Source organism: Ranitomeya imitator, chromosome 2 (assembly GCF_032444005.1).
Source record: "Ranitomeya imitator isolate aRanImi1 chromosome 2, aRanImi1.pri, whole genome shotgun sequence".
In the NCBI taxonomy this organism is placed as follows: domain Eukaryota; kingdom Metazoa; phylum Chordata; class Amphibia; order Anura; family Dendrobatidae; genus Ranitomeya; species Ranitomeya imitator.
The window spans coordinates 548,001,485-548,019,532 of NC_091283.1; the positions used below are offsets into that span (position 1 = coordinate 548,001,485).

The window sequence follows — 18,048 nt, forward strand, 5'->3', positions numbered from 1 at the left end:
TATTTTATTTGCCTTTGTAGCAACTGCCTGACACTGGCCACTGAACATGAGTTTGTCATCCACCCATACACCCAGGTCTTTTTCATTGACGGTTTTGCCCAGAGTTTTAGAATTAAGCGCATAGTTATACATCTTATTACTTCTACCCAAGTGCACGACCTTACATTTATCCCCATTAAAGCTCATTTGCCATTTATCAGCCCAAGCTTCTAGTTTACATAAATCATCCTGTAATATAAAATGGTCCTCCTCTGTATTGATTACCCTGCAGTTTAGTGTCATCTGCAAATATTGAAATTCTGCTCTGAATGCCCCCTACAAGGTCATTAATAAATGTTAAAAAGAGGGCCCAATTCTGACCCCTGTGGTACCCCACTGGTAACCGCGACCCAGTGCGAGTGTGCTCCATTAATAACTACCCTTTGTTTCCTATCCCTGAGCCAGCTCTTAACCCACTTACACATATTTTCCCCTATCCCCAGAAGAAGAAATCATAAGTTTGCAACCCGCATCAGGGAGAGGACACCCTGGTCCAGACTACTTACTGGGGCCGGGATGGTGCTGGGATCTGCAGGAGCAGAGCGTGAGGCGGCGGACATCTCCATGATTTTCACCACACAGTGGTCCTACCGGAGATGTCTTCTTGTCCGGGGCTCTTAAATAGGTGACCGGACCACAGCACCTGTCCTCCTGGTGAGAGGACCTCCTCCTCCAATGTCCGGATGTATGTGGGGGGAGGCCGCCGACACCATCCACGCCGTTCTATCATGCGTACCAGCGTAGAATCCAAAAGGACCTTCCTAACCGCTGAAGCCGGCAGGCTTCAGACCGGAAGTCCTCATGTGGAGGAGAGGGGCTGGAGAGCTCAGTGAGGCCTCCAGCCAAAGAATGCCCCTCAGACCTTGCCCTGCAGGTGCGAACTGGTGGCGAAAGTCCCGAGTCCAGAGGAGAAGGGAGCAGCGCTCGGGGAAGAGAGGTAAGTCTGCTCCCCGGCGTTAGAATTAATTTTTTTCCGGCACAGTACACCTGGGATGACCTCTTCATCCCTAGTAGGGACAGGAAAAACACTGAGGGAAGGATGAGGGAGGGGTTATTTAACCTCTTTGTCATTTCCTGTCCCAATTAGGAAAGGGGCAACATCCTCCAGGTGTGCTGTCGTGGGGGTTACTAGAGAAAATCTGAATCTGGATTGGCTCAAGCCTTGATTTCGCTTTGTTCACTATCCACTCCAATCACACTAGGATGGATAACACCTGTTTGACTGCCATTGCACAGGTCTTTTCTGAGTCTCCAACTATTAGAAAGTTGTCTAAGTATGGTACTAATAATAAGTCTCTATTATTTAGGATGTCATCTCCACCACTATCTTGGTAAATATTCAGGGCGCTAGAGGCACGCCAAAGGGTAGGCACTGAAATTGAAGATGCAGGAGGTCACCATGGAACTCTACTGCCGCCCTTAGATATTTCTGGTGGTCTGGGTGGATCGGGATATGATAACACGCATGTCTTAAGTCTATTACTGCCATGAAACAAAAGGGTTATAGAAGCTTCACTGTTGATCTTAGTTTCCATTTTTAACTTTTCTGTTTTTATATAACAAATTTAGGGCTTTTACATTTATTATGGTTCTGTAGGAACCATCTGTTTTTTCTATTAGAAATAAATTGCTGTAAAACCATTTTCCTGCTCTTGTACTCGATCACCCGTTTGTTTATTAATTGTAGGACCTCTGTTTTTAATACAACTTGGTCCTTCTTTCCTAACAGAGTTTCTATCATCCAGAGCGGGGAAAAAAGAAAAATTTTAAGGCCTCTGAAGAGAGTATCTAGTACCCATCGGTAGTGGTCAGCAGAGCCCTCTGATCGCAAAACATTTTTAATCTTTCCCCCACTGGTAGTCTGGAGTCATTAATATTTGGGTCCCCTTTGTAGGTGGTGGATTTATTAAGTAGGAACTCTTTTGTCTGACCTGTCTTTCCTCCAGGTTCGCCCACCTCTTCCGCTATCCCCTCTCTGGCTTCTTCCCCTTCCTCTGGCTGCTGAACTCCACAAGGATTTTCTATATCTCTGAAGGGGAGGGAGAAAATTCCATTTTTTTTTTTTATATGCTGCCTTCTCTAATATCTCATCCAGAACCGTACCAAATAGTCCCCCCAGCAAGGAATGGCGCAGTTTCATTTACTACTGGAAGTCAGCTGACCAATTCTTGAGCCAAATGCCTCTGCGTGCTTAGGTTTTTCTACCCAGGCCTGTGGTCTAACACCATCTACTGATGCGTCTGCTAGAAAGTCAGCTGCTTTCTGAATAGTGGCAAGTGCTCCTAAAAATTGTTCTCTAGGGAATTTATTCCTTATCTGGGACTCCAGCTCCTGAAGCCATTTAACCAGGGATCTGGCGGTACACATGGCTGCTATACTTGGTTTAAATGAACCAGCTGCCATCTCCCATGTTCCACTAAGGAATATGGCAGCCTTCCTATCTAATGGATCTTTTAGAGATCCTAAATCCTCAAGGGCCACATCCCTAGAAACACTGGCAAAAGCTACATCAATCTTTGGGAATTTTTCCCAAACAGTCAATTCGTCCCCAAATGGGTATTTCCGTTTAAGAGTATTGGGAACTGCCACCTTCTTAACTGGTTTCTTCCACTCTTTTTGGATTAAAGAAAGTAAATTTTTATGGACTGAAAATACTTGATGTTTGCACTCCTCCAGATTACAGAACATGGAATCTTGCACAGATGTATACTCTTTCAGGGTCTCTACTCCCATAGTAGACCTAATTTTTAGCAGTTTTGCGGTTTCCTTCACTGGAAAACATAGTTGGCCATATTCTCTTTCAGATGATGATTGTTCGGATCTGTTGGGAGTCAATCAATTCCCCAGATTGCTTTTTCTCTTCCTCTGATGGCGTTCAATGTAACCCCGAGAAGGGCCCTGGGTATGCCGAATTTCTCTTCTTACTATACCTTTAACCTCATCTTTGATTAAGGTTTTGATTTCCTGAAACAGGGACAGGGACAGGATTCCTCCAGTACAATTTTTCTATATGGGAACGGTAAAGTTTTTAAGCATGGTGTTTTGGCAATGCTTCCCTGCACAAGGCGTATTCATTGTTTTTGGTCTTGGTCACTGCTTTCTTGGGCCTATCCTAAAACAGGTAATAACTAGTGTTGATCGAATCGCTTCAGCTAAGCACTTATCTAAATAGTTGCCTTGCGAACCTGGAGCGTTCCCGCTGCATGTGTTACAGCTGTGTGACAGTCACAACACATGCATGGAGAGCCCAACAAATAGGTTCTCCATGCATGTGCTGTGACTGTGAGGTACACATAAAATTGGCCATTTTTGTGCGCTAAAAGCTCTCATTTTTCATATTTCTAGTGCAGTAATGCAGTTCAAATTTCGTTTTTTCAAGTTTGCATGTTTTGGCGCTGCAGTGTGCTGCCCTATTTATTTAACTATATACGAGTTGGCGACTCTGGGTTCAGCACCTGTTCACACTCAGTCTATGTTTGGATGTGCAGATCAGGTTTTTTGAAATGTATTCTCTAGCCTTCTGATCGTGCACTCCCCGCCTCCTAGCTTCAGGTGTTTTAATTATAGTAGGTCCAATACCCCTCCACATAGAGAGAGAATTTGAGTCCAAGAAGAGGTTTTTACATGTACCCATTCAGATGGAGACGTTTATTCTCAGTGAGGTAGGTCAAACGTAGGACCTCGTATAAGAGAGATGCCTTAACGTGGCTACGAGGTACACATAAACTTGGCCATTTTTGTGCGCTAAAAGCTCTCATTTTTCATATTTCTAGTGCAGTAATGCAGTTCAAATTTCGTTTTTTCAAGTTTGCATGTTTTGACGCTGCAGTGTGCTGCCCTATTTATTTAACTATATACGAGTTGGCGACTCTGGGTTCAGCACCTGTTCACACTCAGTCTATGTTTGGATGTGCAGATCAGGTTTTTTGAAATGTCACACAGCCGCAACACATGCAGCTACGGCGCCGGACACCTGATTATCGGGAGCAGGTATCCAGATTCCCGATGCAGCTATTTGGTAAGCACTATAGCTATTCGAATAAGGGATTATCCAAAGCCATTTAATCAACACTAGTAATAACACCAATCAGTAGGCGTTTGCAAAACCCACCATGTAAGGAACAGGCTTTGGATCATCACCACAAGGTAAGCGTGGATTCTCCCTGTCCATTTCCAAGCACATCTTGAACACCTGCAAAGGGATCCACACCTCCAATCCTTTTATGTGAGCAGGTGTAGGAGGAGCTATGGGTGCCTGGGTTTGCAGTGTATTCTGGCTGCTTATTTTCCAAACCAGGAAGTGGCTGCTCAATGAACCTGCCCCACAGTCATCTCCAGCTTCACCTCGGACCCGGAAGCAGCCAGGCCACGCATGTGCCATCGGTGACCCAGCACCATTTTTTTTTCTCAAATTCGCTCCTTTCGACCCCAACCTACAAATCAAGAAGCGACCTGTCAACATTCCCAAGTGCTCCAGTTGGAGTGGTCCTCCGGAGATCAGTGCCCCTACCCTCTACTGGGAGAAATATCCCCAAGTAATCTTCACCGGCACCATAGGTAACCCCTTCCTGTAACAGGAAACCATACTGGGGAGGTATAGAGGTAGGGTCCCTTTTATTTTGGTAGGTTTCCTGTTCCTGTGGGCGAATACTCTCTCTGTGTGCAGTGCTATCATGGTGAAGGGAAAATTGTGCAAAGAAATTTTATCAAGTCAACTGTGCCATTGCTTCGGAAATCTGATTAAACCAGATATTGTCCAGTAAGATCTCTTACAAAGAGCCTGGAACGAGTGCCCATTATATGTGGATATACATTTATATTTAACTTCTCACACTGGAAACAACGTTGAGCTGAAAATCTCTTTATTGCAAAACGATTTACAGATAACTTAAGCAGAGATATTTACCAACACATTGGTCATTTCCGTTCTAAGCAAACATCCATGACAAAGTGCTCTCCTAAAGGGCCAGGGAGGGAAGGAAGGTAGAAAAAACACACTTATAAATACTGCTTAGAGAGGGTCTAGAGGAAAAGTAAGTGCAGAATACCTTGCACCCTCAGGTTTTTATATACATCAGGAAAGTATCCTTAGGACAGGAACAAAGTTGTTTCCTGCATTTTCTTTGTTTTAATTTTTGTAGAATAGGCCTCAAGTATAAGAAAAAAAAAATCATTTTCCAGTAATTTGATTGCTGTGAACAATGACATTTCACACAAATAGTCCAGAAGGCAGTGGGTTATTCGCCATCAGCTTCGGAGACTCCAATTCCGTAGGTTATGATAGGAAAATTAGCGAGTAATGCAGCATTGTTTTTCCTACAAAAACAATGGCCCCCAGTGCAAGTCAATGTGGACCATTCAGACACTGCGTATACCAGAACCCACAGCGCAGATGTGGACAGAGCCCAAGACGAAAGTTAAAAGATGACCAATTCTGCATAAGTCAAGGCACCTGCATTCATACTGTAACATAGGACTGAACTGTACAGTGTTGGCAACATGAATCAGTAGGAGGCATACCCTTACTATGTACAATATTGAGTGCTGTCACCATAGCGGAAAACTTTGCTTTAGGCCACTATATTCCTTATGCACGCTTCTTCCAACAGAAGTGGCTGTTCCCTAGAGAAAGCTTCTCGTTGGTGTCACCTTGATGGTGAAGGACAAGTCTAATTCTTCTGCTACCGACTATTAACAAATAGCTTTATAATTAAATAAATTATAATAAAACAAAATCAGAACGCTGGAGACATTAAGGAACAATTAAAGCAGATGGACATAAAGCACCCCCAGTAACCAGCAGGTCAGTTTATGTGGAGTTCATCATTTGACAAACTATTGAGTAGCTCGAAAAGCCAGCGTTGAATGTTCCTGGGTCTGTACAAGTCTTTAAGAATCAGCATAAAAACACAACTTCATAGTCACGTGGTGTATGCGGAATACTTATGGTTACATTACTCAGCGTCTGGTACATCCATGCTTAGGTCTTCAACAACTCAATGCAAGTGCTATGATTGTGCTACTGGTGCGCACCTTCAGAAATTAGTAATAAGTGCTGATTTACTTGCTCATTATGTATAAGCAATTTACAGGGAAAAAGCATTAGGGTGCACGACATGTTGCAGCTGGACAAGTGGCCAAAATTCTACCCATCCACAGTAAGCCAATGGTCGCACCCTTAATCTACACAGACAGATCACATAGTGCAACCAGTACAGGTTAATGCAGGGGAGGAAACAGGTGCTCTTCTTGCTAAATGTGAAGGCTGCTTCAGTATTCACTGCATAAATCCAGAGATGTCAGGTCACCAAAATCACAGTCAAAGAGTTCGCTTACACCCTCGCTGTTCTCCAGCCCAAAGTGGTACTCGTGAGAGAGAGGAGGAGACAGACTGATGAACTCGTCAGGGAGAAAATCAGGCAGGACACCATCAGTGACTGGGGACAGGTGAAGGTCTTCTGCGGAGTAACCCAAGGGGAGATCTGTCTCCGGTGATAGCAGTGACTCTGGAATCAAAAAATATACATTAAAAACCACCAGTTATAGCCAAAAAAAATAAGGCTACACACTGGTTAACGCAATACTCCTATTCAAATATGTGCTACCCTTTTTCAGTAAGGGTACCGTCACACTATAACATTTCGATCGCTACGACGGTACGATTCGTGACGTTCCAGCGATATCGTTACGATATCGCTGTGTCTGACACGCAGCAGCGATCAGGGATCCTGCTGAGAATCGTACGTCGTAGCAGATCGTATGGAACTTTCTTTCATCGCTGGATCTCCCGCTGTCATCGCTAGATCGGTGTGTGTGACACCGATCTAGCGATGCGATCCAGCGATGCGTTCGCTTGTAACCAGGGTAAACATCGGGTAACTAAGCGCAGGACCGCGCTTAGTTACCCGATGTTTACCCTGGTTACAAGCGTTAAACTAAAAAAAAAAAACAAACAGCACATACTTACATTCTGGTGTCCGTCAGGTCCCTTGCCGTCTCTGCTTCCCGCACTGTGACTGCCGGCCGTAAAGTGAAAGCAGAGCACAGCGGCTGTGCTTTCACTTTCACTTTACGGCCGGCAGTCACTGAGTGCGGGAAGCAGACTGCAAGGGACCTGACGGACACCAGATGTAAGTATGTGCTGTTTGTTTTTTTTTAGTTTAACGCTTGTAACCAGGGTAAACATCGGGTAACTAAGCGCGGTCCTGCGCTTAGTTACCCGATGTTTACCCTGGTTACCCAGGGACCTCGGCATCCTTGGTCGCTGGAGAGCTGTCTGTGTGACAGCTCCCCAGCGACCACACTACGATTTACCTACGATCACGGCCAGGTCATATCGCTGGTCGTGATCGTAGGTAAATCGTATAGTGTGACGGTACCCTAAGGGAAGGGGGAATACAATGCTCATTCCATTCAATCTTTATGCACCACCCCAGAGGAAGAATGTAAGCTATGAACATTACTACACAGAAAGGTCATAAATCCATTGACAGCCATAAGTAAACCTTTCCATAAAGGAACAGATTGTGCATTAGACAAAACCCACGATACACATGTTCACAGAGTTTGGCCCTGGGGTACTTTTAAGATGTCACACAAGTGAATGTCTAAGTCAGTATTTTCCATGGGCATAAAGCCCATCACCTTTATGATTCCCACTGTGATCACTGCCCAATCACTACCCTTTAGAGAGGACCCAAATTCTTTCCAGCAAAATATAAAAGTCCAGCAGACAGGAGGTGGCTATGATGGGCACTGAAGGACTCGGACAGAGCAGCATTGTCACCTCGGAGGCACACATTGGTGATGACCAGCACTTTTTCTACTGGAATACATCACTTGCCTCCAAAGTTGGGTTAGAATATATAAGTCTTTTCTCATCGCATAATTTACATCTACTTACCCAAGCATGCTTCACATTCTCGCACACCGATAACACAAAAGCACATGTGTGGTGCAGATACAGACATGTACGGTTTCACAGAAAAATGAATCATGCCTGCATAGGAACATGTACCTCACTTAGGAGACTATAGATTACTCGTCCACCTAGAAGAGCAGGATCCTCACCTTGGTCACAAGAAAGCAGGCCTATGCCAATATCCTGAGAAGATTCCAGAACTGTGGACTCATTTCCACTCTGTTTGCTTGGCGAGTTGTCAGAAGAACTAGTACCTTTGGTCGGAGTTTTGACAGGACTGCAAACCCCTGAAGTGTCATCTGGGCAGAGGAACACATCAATGGGTCCACGGGTACTTTTAAGAGAAATCTGCAGACCCTACAGAGAGAAGAAAAAAAAAAATAAAGAAACCATACAAACTGGAAATAATTCTCTAACGTTACAGAAAGCTTGCATTTTAAAATACACTTGTCTACAGCACTGACTATAAAACCCATTTCACTTCCATATTAAAGCGCTGTACAACTCAAGACTTCTCAATGGCAGGACCAAGCTTGAAAGAGCAAGCAAAACACTTATTTTTTAGGAATCAGACACAGTATAGCTGCATTTTGGTGTCACAGTGTCTGGACTGAAAAATGCTTCCATTGACACTAAAGGGCTCTATGAAGACAATGAAGCAACATTAGGGCGGCCTGAAAGCCTTTACGAAGGCACTTCTACTTTCCATACCTCCCAGGTTTCGGCCTGTCAGACTCCTGCTTACCTCTGTGGGATCAGAAACTTGCATCTGTGTTTCTGGAGGAGCTTTAATCACCATCAACATGCGTTCTGAGGGGTCAGCGATGCTACGAAGGTCCTGGCAAGTTACATATCCCAATGTACCATCAGTTAAGGAAAGTCAATGCTTACAAAAAGAAAGGTTTTTAGCCAATTTTTCAAGTATGGCGGCACCAAGTAATTACATGTATACTGCAACATTCTGCAGAATATAATCAAGCAATGCAAAAACTTTATAGGAGTTTTCAAGGAATATCAATAGATTGCTCCTAAATATCTGCCATCAGTGTGATCAGTAGGAGCCCACCAACGCACTGTGCCTGGATAAACATGAAAGGGAACACGTCAGCTGATTCATGCTCCCCAAACTAAAAGCAGCATGAATCAGGCAGACGCTGCATTACTGCTGTCGTGTATGTGGCTCATTCTGAAACGCTGTGGCGAGAAAATGTGTTTTAAAAGCAGCCATGGACTATGCAGCCATCATGGACAACTAGTCGGAGACATGTCCTCGGCAGCTTCTCCCTGAAGGATCTGTCGCTAGGTTTGTGTACAGGGTGAAGGGTGTCCATCTAGGAGAGCGGGACAAGAAGGAACGGACAGAGCCTTGCCACGGTCTTGTCATCTGAGACTCACACTCACCTAGGCTGGCTTTTCAATGTTTTCGTGTTTCAGGATAAGACACGTGGCTGAAACAAGCATGAATCAGCTTACAGATTCATATTAAGTGAAAGAGCGCTTACTTAAAGGGAATCGGTCATGTAAAAAAATGCCATTAATCTGGAGATCTAGGGTTAATCTGCATGTTAACAGCTCTGAAGCTGCCTGGTGCCTGCACTGAGAGCCCCGCTGCCATGAGGATATTAACGTTATTCCAGCTGGCGATGCTTGACTTCCAGTCATAAGGGTGGTGCCACCATGGTAGCGAGTGGCAGCTGTAACCGCATCCCCGGCACTGACTGACATCCAGCTCAGCAGAGCATAAGTGCCAAGCTAGCTGTCAGTCAGTGCCGGGGGTGCAGTGACAGAAGCCATGCAAGGCCCCCCCATCACTGAAAGCCAGAGCCTTCCCAGAGGAATAAAGTTAATTTCCTCCCAGCAGCAGGGCTCTCAGTGCAGGCAAGTTTAGAACAGTATTACTTACATATCTACTGGTTAAACGCGTTTTTTTTTTGTTTTTTTTACATGACTGATTCCCTTTAAGCAGTTTTGCCCCCTTCATTCGGTGGATTGTGTGAGTTGGGTTCCAATTAGTGACGATCAAACGTGCTTGAATAAGGTGTTATCTGAGCATGCTTGTGTGCCAACAGTGTCTTCAGAGTGCTCGAATAATAAGTTTGACTCATACCGGTTAGGTAATCCTTATACATGTTGTGACTGTCGAACAGCCGTGAGACATACAGCCTCGGGGACTCAAACATATTATTTGAGCACGCCAAAGACACTCATAGCACCCGAGAATGCTCCAACACCACCTTATCCCAGCACGTTCGCTCATCACTAGCTCCAATCAATGACGCACTTACCGGTTATCTCAAAACAGCTATTCTGGAAATAAGTTAATATCTGAAAACTCAGAATGATACAGTCTCCAATCTTTCCAGATCTCCATTGTTGTAAGACTACAGAAAGGATATTGTTGGCTCTCGGACTCCTCGGTGAGCAGTTTCAGCTGTGTGGTGCACATGTGGAGCAATTCATCTAATTGCTGCTCCGCTGCTACAAGATCCTGACAATCTTTCGCCAACATCTGGCATCTACTGCTAGACTCCACCACCGATCTGTTCCCGCTACAAAGAGAAGAGTACAGATAGGTCATTCAGAGATCTAATGAAATTAGCCCTCCCCACAGTAGCCAAAGAAATATTACTGCAACTGTCAAAATGTTGGAAACCAAAGTCTTTTTAGAAATCTTGTCTATGGAGACTGCTGACCAGACACAGCCAAGATGGCGTGAAGAAATTGGATCCATAGGGTGCTTTCACATTGCATTTAGGGACACTCTCAGTCGCCCTGTCGGGGGAAAACATCTCAACTCCCCGTAAAACAGGATTTGGACATATGGGCTGATGGGTCCACGACTAATGGTGGCGGCAGAGCGAACGTGTGCTGTGACGTGCATCATTTTCGGGAGTCTACACTTAACTGAGGCAGACACTCACATGTAGTAGACTGCGTCAGAGCGTCCATCTCCAGTAAGCTTACGCTCCCGAAAATGAAGCACCTCAGAGCGCACGTTGGCTCTGCTGCCACCATTAGTCATCGTCCCTTTTGGCAAATATGTCCAAATCCAGTTTGCGCAGGGTTCGGACATATGCCCCGACAGGGCCACCAAGGGTACCCCTAAACGTAATGTTAAAGTACCCTTACGAAATAACGGAGGGGCACGGATAGAAGGCAGAGGCACATGTCGTAAGAACATGTCTTTCTGAAAGTCGTCCCTGATTATCAGATGGAAATTCACATTTTTAACACTCACAGCCATTGGATGTGGTTTTTGGATTTTTTGGTGATCAGGTGGATCCCTTCCAGCACATTGGTGATGTCATAGATCCGCCTCTTTTGCACATTCAGGACCTGGGCGGCCCAGTTTAAGTCCACCACTCCATCCGCAGACTTGCTGAGAAGCTCCAGAAACCTCTTGGTTGTAAGATTCAAAGATGTCTCATAACGTGACCTCTCTCCTGGAGACTTCACGCCTAGAAAAAAAAAAAATATATATATATATGACAGAGTATGAATTACACTCAGGAATTAAAATATTACAGTAATTATTGGCCAAGGCTCAATCGTGCTGATGAATAAGGATTATAGATCCAAAACATAAATTACATATCCAACGCCAAAGGGGAAGTACCCGTATATACTCCAGTATAAGCCGACCCGAGTATAAGCCGACCCCCCTAATTTTGCCACAAAAAACTGGGAAAACTTATTGACTCGAGTATAAGCCTAGGGTGGAAATGCAGCATTTACCGGTGAATTTCAAAAATAAAAATAGATCATTATTTCCCCATAGCTGTGCAATATAGTGCTCTGCACCGTTCATATTTCCCCATAGCTGCGCCATATAGTGCTCTGCACCGTTCATACTGCCCCATAGCTGTGCCATATAGTGCTCTGCACCGTTCATATTTCCCCATAGCTGTGCTATATAGTGCTCTGCACCGTTCATACTGTCCCATAGCTCTGCCATATAGTGCTCTGCACCGTTCATACTGTCCCATAGCTGTGCCATATAGTGCTCTGCACCGTTCATATTTCCCCATAGATGCTCCACATAAATCTGTGCCGCTGCTGCAATAAAAAAAAAAAAAAAAAAAAAAAAAAGCCATACTCCCCTTTCTTGCTTGCAGCTCCCAGCGTCCGGTCCCGGCGTCTCTCTGCACTGACTGATCAGGCAGAGGGCGCCGCGCACACTATATGCGTCATCGCGCCCTCTGACCTGAACAGTCAGAGCGCAGAGACGCCGGGAAGATGGAGCGGCGCCCGAAACGGGGACAGGTAAATATGGCATACTTAACTGGTCCCGGCGTCCGGCTCCTTCTCCCGGACAGCTGTCTTCGGTGCCGCAGCTTCTTCCTCTCGCTGATTAGAGAAATGAATAGGCGGCTCCACCCCTATGGGAGTGGAGTCCATATTCATTTCTCTAATGAGCGGTCCCACGTGACCGCTGAAGAGGGGGAAGAGCTGCAGCACCGAAGACCGTGGGATGGCAGGGGGAGCGTCAGGACCGCCGGGACTAGGTGAGTATGCCTAAGCGCCCTCTCCCCCTCACCCGCCGACCCTGCCACCCACCTTGACTCGAGTATAAGCCGAGAGGGGCACTTTCAGCCCAAAAATTTGGGCTGAAAATCTCGGCTTATACTCGAGTATATACGGTAAGTTAAGGAGACCTTTATAAAACAGCATATAATAGGTCGGAGCTCAAAATAAGCAGACTGGCTCGCAATAGCTCGAGTGCGGCGTCCAGCAACTGCAATCCAATGTGCGAACCTCTAGCGGGATTTCTCGCCTTCCCACGTGGTGTCTGAAGTCCTTGTGGAATATACCGGTGTCCGGCCTCCAAATCCAGTTTTCTCTTCACCTGAAAAAACAAAGAAGACCAGGCATTTAAAAAGGGAACAAGGAAAGGTTTTTATCAACAAGACTAGTAAACCTGCTGAAAGGTAGTCCTGAATATTCATGAGCTCGCCCCGCCCCCACCAATGTACCAGCTTTCTGCCCATGTATAGTACACAAATCAACAACTGTGGTGTTGGCGGGGTTCTGCAGAGCTCAGCACTGGTAGATCTGCAGCAGATAAAATGGGGATTTTATCAAAATGACAGCAAGGAGCCCAGTGGCACATGCCTGGAATCAGTGTCTCTGCACTACATCATGCTGCTCTCAGATGTGGTAGCAAAAACCTGGTGACAGATGTCCTTTAAGCAAACAGAAGCAGATGGGCCTCCATTGATTATTACAAAGTCTATCTAGGTTCTGTTTTTTTTAGAACATTAGAAAAAATTCTGTATTCAGATACCAAACAGAGCCAATAATCAATGCAGCCCCTCCGATTCCATCCATATAACTGATGCACCAGAATAGACCAGGGGAAAGGTCCACATGGACATGCAAACCGAGCCTTACAGGGGAACATTGCACACCATAAGCCAGCCACGTATAGCATGGAGTGCCCAGTGGGATTCGGAATGCCGCCATGAGGATCTGTGCAGGGCCAAACGTTATAGGATTAGACTTGCAAAAAAAAATAAAGGGACAGTAGCTCTGTAACGTGGTATTGAGCTAAATTAGTGGTCCACAGTCAGAAGCCACGCCTGTCCGGCTCCCCCAAAGCCGCGCGCGCCCGGCTCCCCTTCCCCCCAACCAAGCGCCCGTCCGGCTCCCCCCCCCCCCAAGCCACAGCTTGCTAATGATAGGTGTACACGAGCATCTGGAAACTGTGAGGGTGACTGCAGCCATGCTTAGATCCATGCACCCGATATGTTGCGGATGGGTGCCCGTGATATGCCATTTGGCACATTTTTAAACAGAGACTTCTCCCCAGAATAGAGAGAGAATACATTGGTGGGAATCGGATTCCTCCCCACTCAGACCCACTGTGCCTGTAAGAATTCGCTCATGTGATGTGGCCTATTAACTTATCAGTTTGTGTGCGGTCTGTTGTGTACAGAAAACCGCAAAAAACGTGTGCAAAGTAATCTCCTTCAAAGGGGTATTCCGTTTGGAAGTTATCCCCCATCCATTAGATAAAGAATAAACTTTCCAATCAGCCCTGATTCTGAAGGCAGCGGTCAATGATGATCAGTGCCACGCCATTCATTCTCATGGGAGTCCTGAAGACAAGCAGAGGGCAGCTCTTTGCCCTCTCCGGCACACCCATTAAGAATGAATGGAGCAGCAGTCCGCACTCTTGACCACCACTCCATTCACACAGAACCCTTCGGAACCCATGTTTTTGGGATCAGTGGGGGTCCCGGCGGTCGGGAAGTGATCCCCTATGTATAACTTTAAGACTGGCAATTGGGAGGGTGCATATTTCAGCGGTAGAGCAATGACCGCTTAGTGCTGCCTTGCTTCCTCACAGCAGGCCATGGCTAGTACATGTCTGCCTCTCCTGAAGCCGCACCTTGGGTCACATCTGCTGAGTGAATTTCCCCACCACAGCCCATGTCAGGAGCGTGGGTGAGCCTGACACCAACCTATCCCATACTTGTAGGGGAGCGTCTGCTAGATGTGGAGAAACAAGTATTTCTCTGCCAGAGGGAGATGCATCACATTACAGACATGTGAAACCCCGTCTGGGGGGAGACAGACCGCGCTCGCCCATCAGATAACAAAGTGAGACAAATCTCTGCTGAATCTAACATAATCTCACATATTTCATGCGTCGGTGGATGGTAATTGGGTTGTAGATGAGAGAAACATGGCTGCTTTCCTCCACAATCTGTCCATTGGTGTGACTGGCATTACAGGTCAGCCTGACGGAGGTGTAATACCACACACAACCTGTGGACAGGTGTGGCACTGTGGAAAGATGTGACCATGGAACCCTACAGATAGAATATCACCTTAGGGAGAACGGCCATATATCTCTACATTTAGGGGCAGTGAAGGCCTCCAGGGTCACAGACCTTCCCCCCAATAAAGAGGCTCCTCAGTAAGAAAGCCCCGAGGTTCAGGGTTTACTGCCACAGTGTGATTATATTGCGGGACAGTCGTGGGCCCCATTCTCATGTCTGAGGCTTGTGTACGGCTTTTTCACGGATAAAGCACCGACCTGTTGTAGTATATGGACCTTATTCAGTGTCAGGTTTATTGTATATAGAAGGTGGCAGTCAAGAGATTGGTCCGATTTGTGGAGCAAAAAGGGGGAAACAAAAAGACCGTACACAGATCCCTGTGCGGCCTGTAAGTCACGGACTAATGCTAGGGCCTTGGAAACCTCCACGGGGAAAAACCAGGACAAGGCTAGTAAGAAACTGGAATCCAGTACACTGGCAAATGTGTGCGTGTGTGAACTCGGCCTTACAGGAATGACACGTACTGCTTCATGTAGCGTGCTGGGAACGCTCCTGCCGCACGTAGCCATACACAGGCCAGGCTGGATATATTCCCCTGTGCAGTGTGAACATCGCCCACACAGAGACTGGCAATAGGGGACAGATGACAAGAGGGTGGAGATTGTTCGCAGCCTTAACATGTCAAACTTGACCCTTTAACTCTGCTAAAGTGCGGCTGCAGCTGATAGATAAGACCAGGCCCAGATCTGACGTGGTAACCCTACCCACCACCAGACAGCGGAGCGTCCTCGGCCCGACATCCCTGCAGACAGTGTACACTTACCATCATGGCCACAATATGGTGCTTCCGACAGGACATCACTCCCCAGATCTACATATCAACCTGTGCGAATGCCTGCCATTACAGGCTGCCATAGCGGCAGCCACCCAGCTTTACCAAACTCCTGAATGGCAAACTATAGGGGTATCACTGTAAGTAGGCAGACGTGATGACCTCCGCAGCCATCGTCACACAGCCAATACAAGGGTCCCATCCCATATTACACTGGTGTATTACTAGAGCCGGAGAAGTAACACCCCAAAAACAAGCCCCTAAAGATTATAAGTGCCCTCTCTAGATAAAGGTTTCAAGGAAAAAAACAAAATAAGGGGGATTACCGGAGGACGTCCAAGGGTGGGCTTCTGTCCCGCACTTCCTGGGCTCGGTCCTTGTGGGGTGGTGAAGAGCATCAGCTCGGCCTCGCTGAGGCCGGAGTTTGTGGGTCCCTCTCCTGGAACATCTGGGGTGGATATAATGACGATCTGCTGCTCCGCCACATGGATGGTGCCACCGGCGTCCCAAAGTGCCCCTAGCTCTCCATCAATGCAGCCGTAAGTGACCCCAAAGTCCTGGGACATGATCAGAGGGGTTACTCCCTCAGGTTGCCACGAAGCCCTACTTCCATGTCCACGACTAAAGCCAAGTCTACAGAAGGAACCTCAACCCAAGGGCGGACGACCAACCTGACCCAAGGGCGGACGACCAACCTGACCCAAGGGAGGACGACCAACCTGACCCAAGGGAGGACGACCAACCTGACCCAAGGGAGGACGACCAACCTGACCCAAGGGAGGACGACCAACCTGACCCAAGGTCACTGGGCAGAATCCGCATCACCAGGACTCGGGAGAGGGGACGCCGGAGCCCTTCATTGACCCCTCTGTGGTTACACGCAATGGTGGTCCTCCAGCCAATGTCACAGAGCACAGTTCCCATACATGACTGCCTGTAACCATGCCAACTCTGGACGGAGGGGCCACAACTGGGACGATTAAACGGCCATCAGGGCCAATCACAACAATAACCCACGGAGTTAAAGGGATCTGAGGGGAGAAAAACAATCCGGCACCAGCTAATAAAAGGGGGAATAGGAACCATGCCTACAGCAACAAGGGGGGCAGGGACTCAGCACATACAATGGTCAGTCATGTCACAGCCACCGACCAGAGCCCACATCTATGCTCCAAGGGCTAAAGACCGCAGGAGGGGAAACCGGCCGATCCGCATCTGTTTTTCAGGTCCCCGCACTGCTAGACCAGTCCGTGCCTCACACAGACGGGGATTCCGTGCCGCGGGGATCGGGGGTCGCGTCCGCAGTCAGTGGTCCCGGGATCGCTATTGTTGTCTCCCCCCAGCTGATCCCCGGATCTCCCAGTTCTCGCCCATTTGCGCGCCAATTCCTTTTTTGCCGCGAAACTTCAGCCTACGTCATCAGCTACTTGCTATTGGCTGCTGAGATCTCATGAAAATGTTCTGATTGGTTGAACGAACATTCGAAATAGGCGGTCAGGAAAAGAGGGTTTGATTGATGTGTGCAGAAACCAATGGAGTGATAGAACGGAACAAAACAAGGGCAGTGATTGGTCACATGCTCGGCGGTGGGCTGGGTCCTGTCAGGAGCATACAGTTCTGTGTAGAGAATGTATGAACTAGGAGGATGAATGGGCAGTGTGGAGGAGGGCTGTGCCCGGGGCAGTGTGGAGGAGGGCTGTGCCCGGGGCAGTGTGGAGGAGGGCTGTGCCCGGGGCAGTGTGGAGGAGGGCTGTGCCCGGGGCAGTGTGGAGGAGGGCTGTGCCCGGGGCAGTGTGGAGGAGGGCTGTGCCCGGGGCAGTGTGGAGGGGGGCTGTGCCCGGGGCAGTGTGGAGGAGGGCTGTGCCCGGGGCAGTGTGGAGGAGGGCTGTGCCCGGGGCAGTGTGGAGGGGGGCTGTGCCCGGGGCAGTGTGGAGGAGGGCTGTGCCCGGGGCAGTGTGGAGGAGGGCTGTGCCCGGGGCAGTGTGGAGGAGGGCTGTGCCCGGGGCAGTGTTGGAGGAGGGCTGTGCCCGGGGCAGTGTGGAGGAGGGCTGTGCCCGGGGCAGTGTGGAGGAGGGCTGTGCCCGGGGCAGTGTTGGAGGAGGGCTGTGCCCGGGGCAGTGTGGAGGAGGGCTGTGCCCGGGGCAGTGTGGAGGAGGGCTGTGCCCGGGGCAGTGTGCATGTTTCTACGGGGAGCTAATGGCATCTTGTGATAGCAGTGGCGACAAGAAGCAGATATCTGAGCACACTCATGCTATACATGTACTCCCAGAAAGACGTAGAAATAATTCGGTTTTTATTTTAAACCCTTTCATGACCCAGCCTATTTTGACCTTAAAGACCTTGCTGTTTTTTGTAATTCTGACCAGTGTCCCTTTATGAGGTAATAACTCAGGAACGCTTCAACGGATCCTAGCGGTTCTGAGATTGTTTTTTCGTGAGATATTGGGCTTCATGTTAGTGGTAAATTTAGG

General features: G+C 47.6%; 1 protein-coding gene across 1 annotated transcript; it reads right to left on the reverse strand.

Moving 5' to 3' along the window:
• Window positions 1-4,884: 4,884 nt before the first annotated feature.
• E2F1 (E2F transcription factor 1) lies at window positions 4,885-16,967 on the reverse strand. Its single transcript, XM_069751957.1, has 7 exons — window positions 15,904-16,967; window positions 12,716-12,806; window positions 11,199-11,418; window positions 10,355-10,509; window positions 8,706-8,818; window positions 8,110-8,317; window positions 4,885-6,545 (listed from the first exon to the last, which is right to left on the reverse strand). Exons 1-7 carry the CDS (start codon window positions 16,141-16,143, stop codon window positions 6,310-6,312), a joined length of 1,263 nt encoding a protein of 420 aa, XP_069608058.1. The 5' UTR covers window positions 16,144-16,967; the 3' UTR covers window positions 4,885-6,309.
• Between the last annotated feature and the right edge of the window lie 1,081 nt (window positions 16,968-18,048).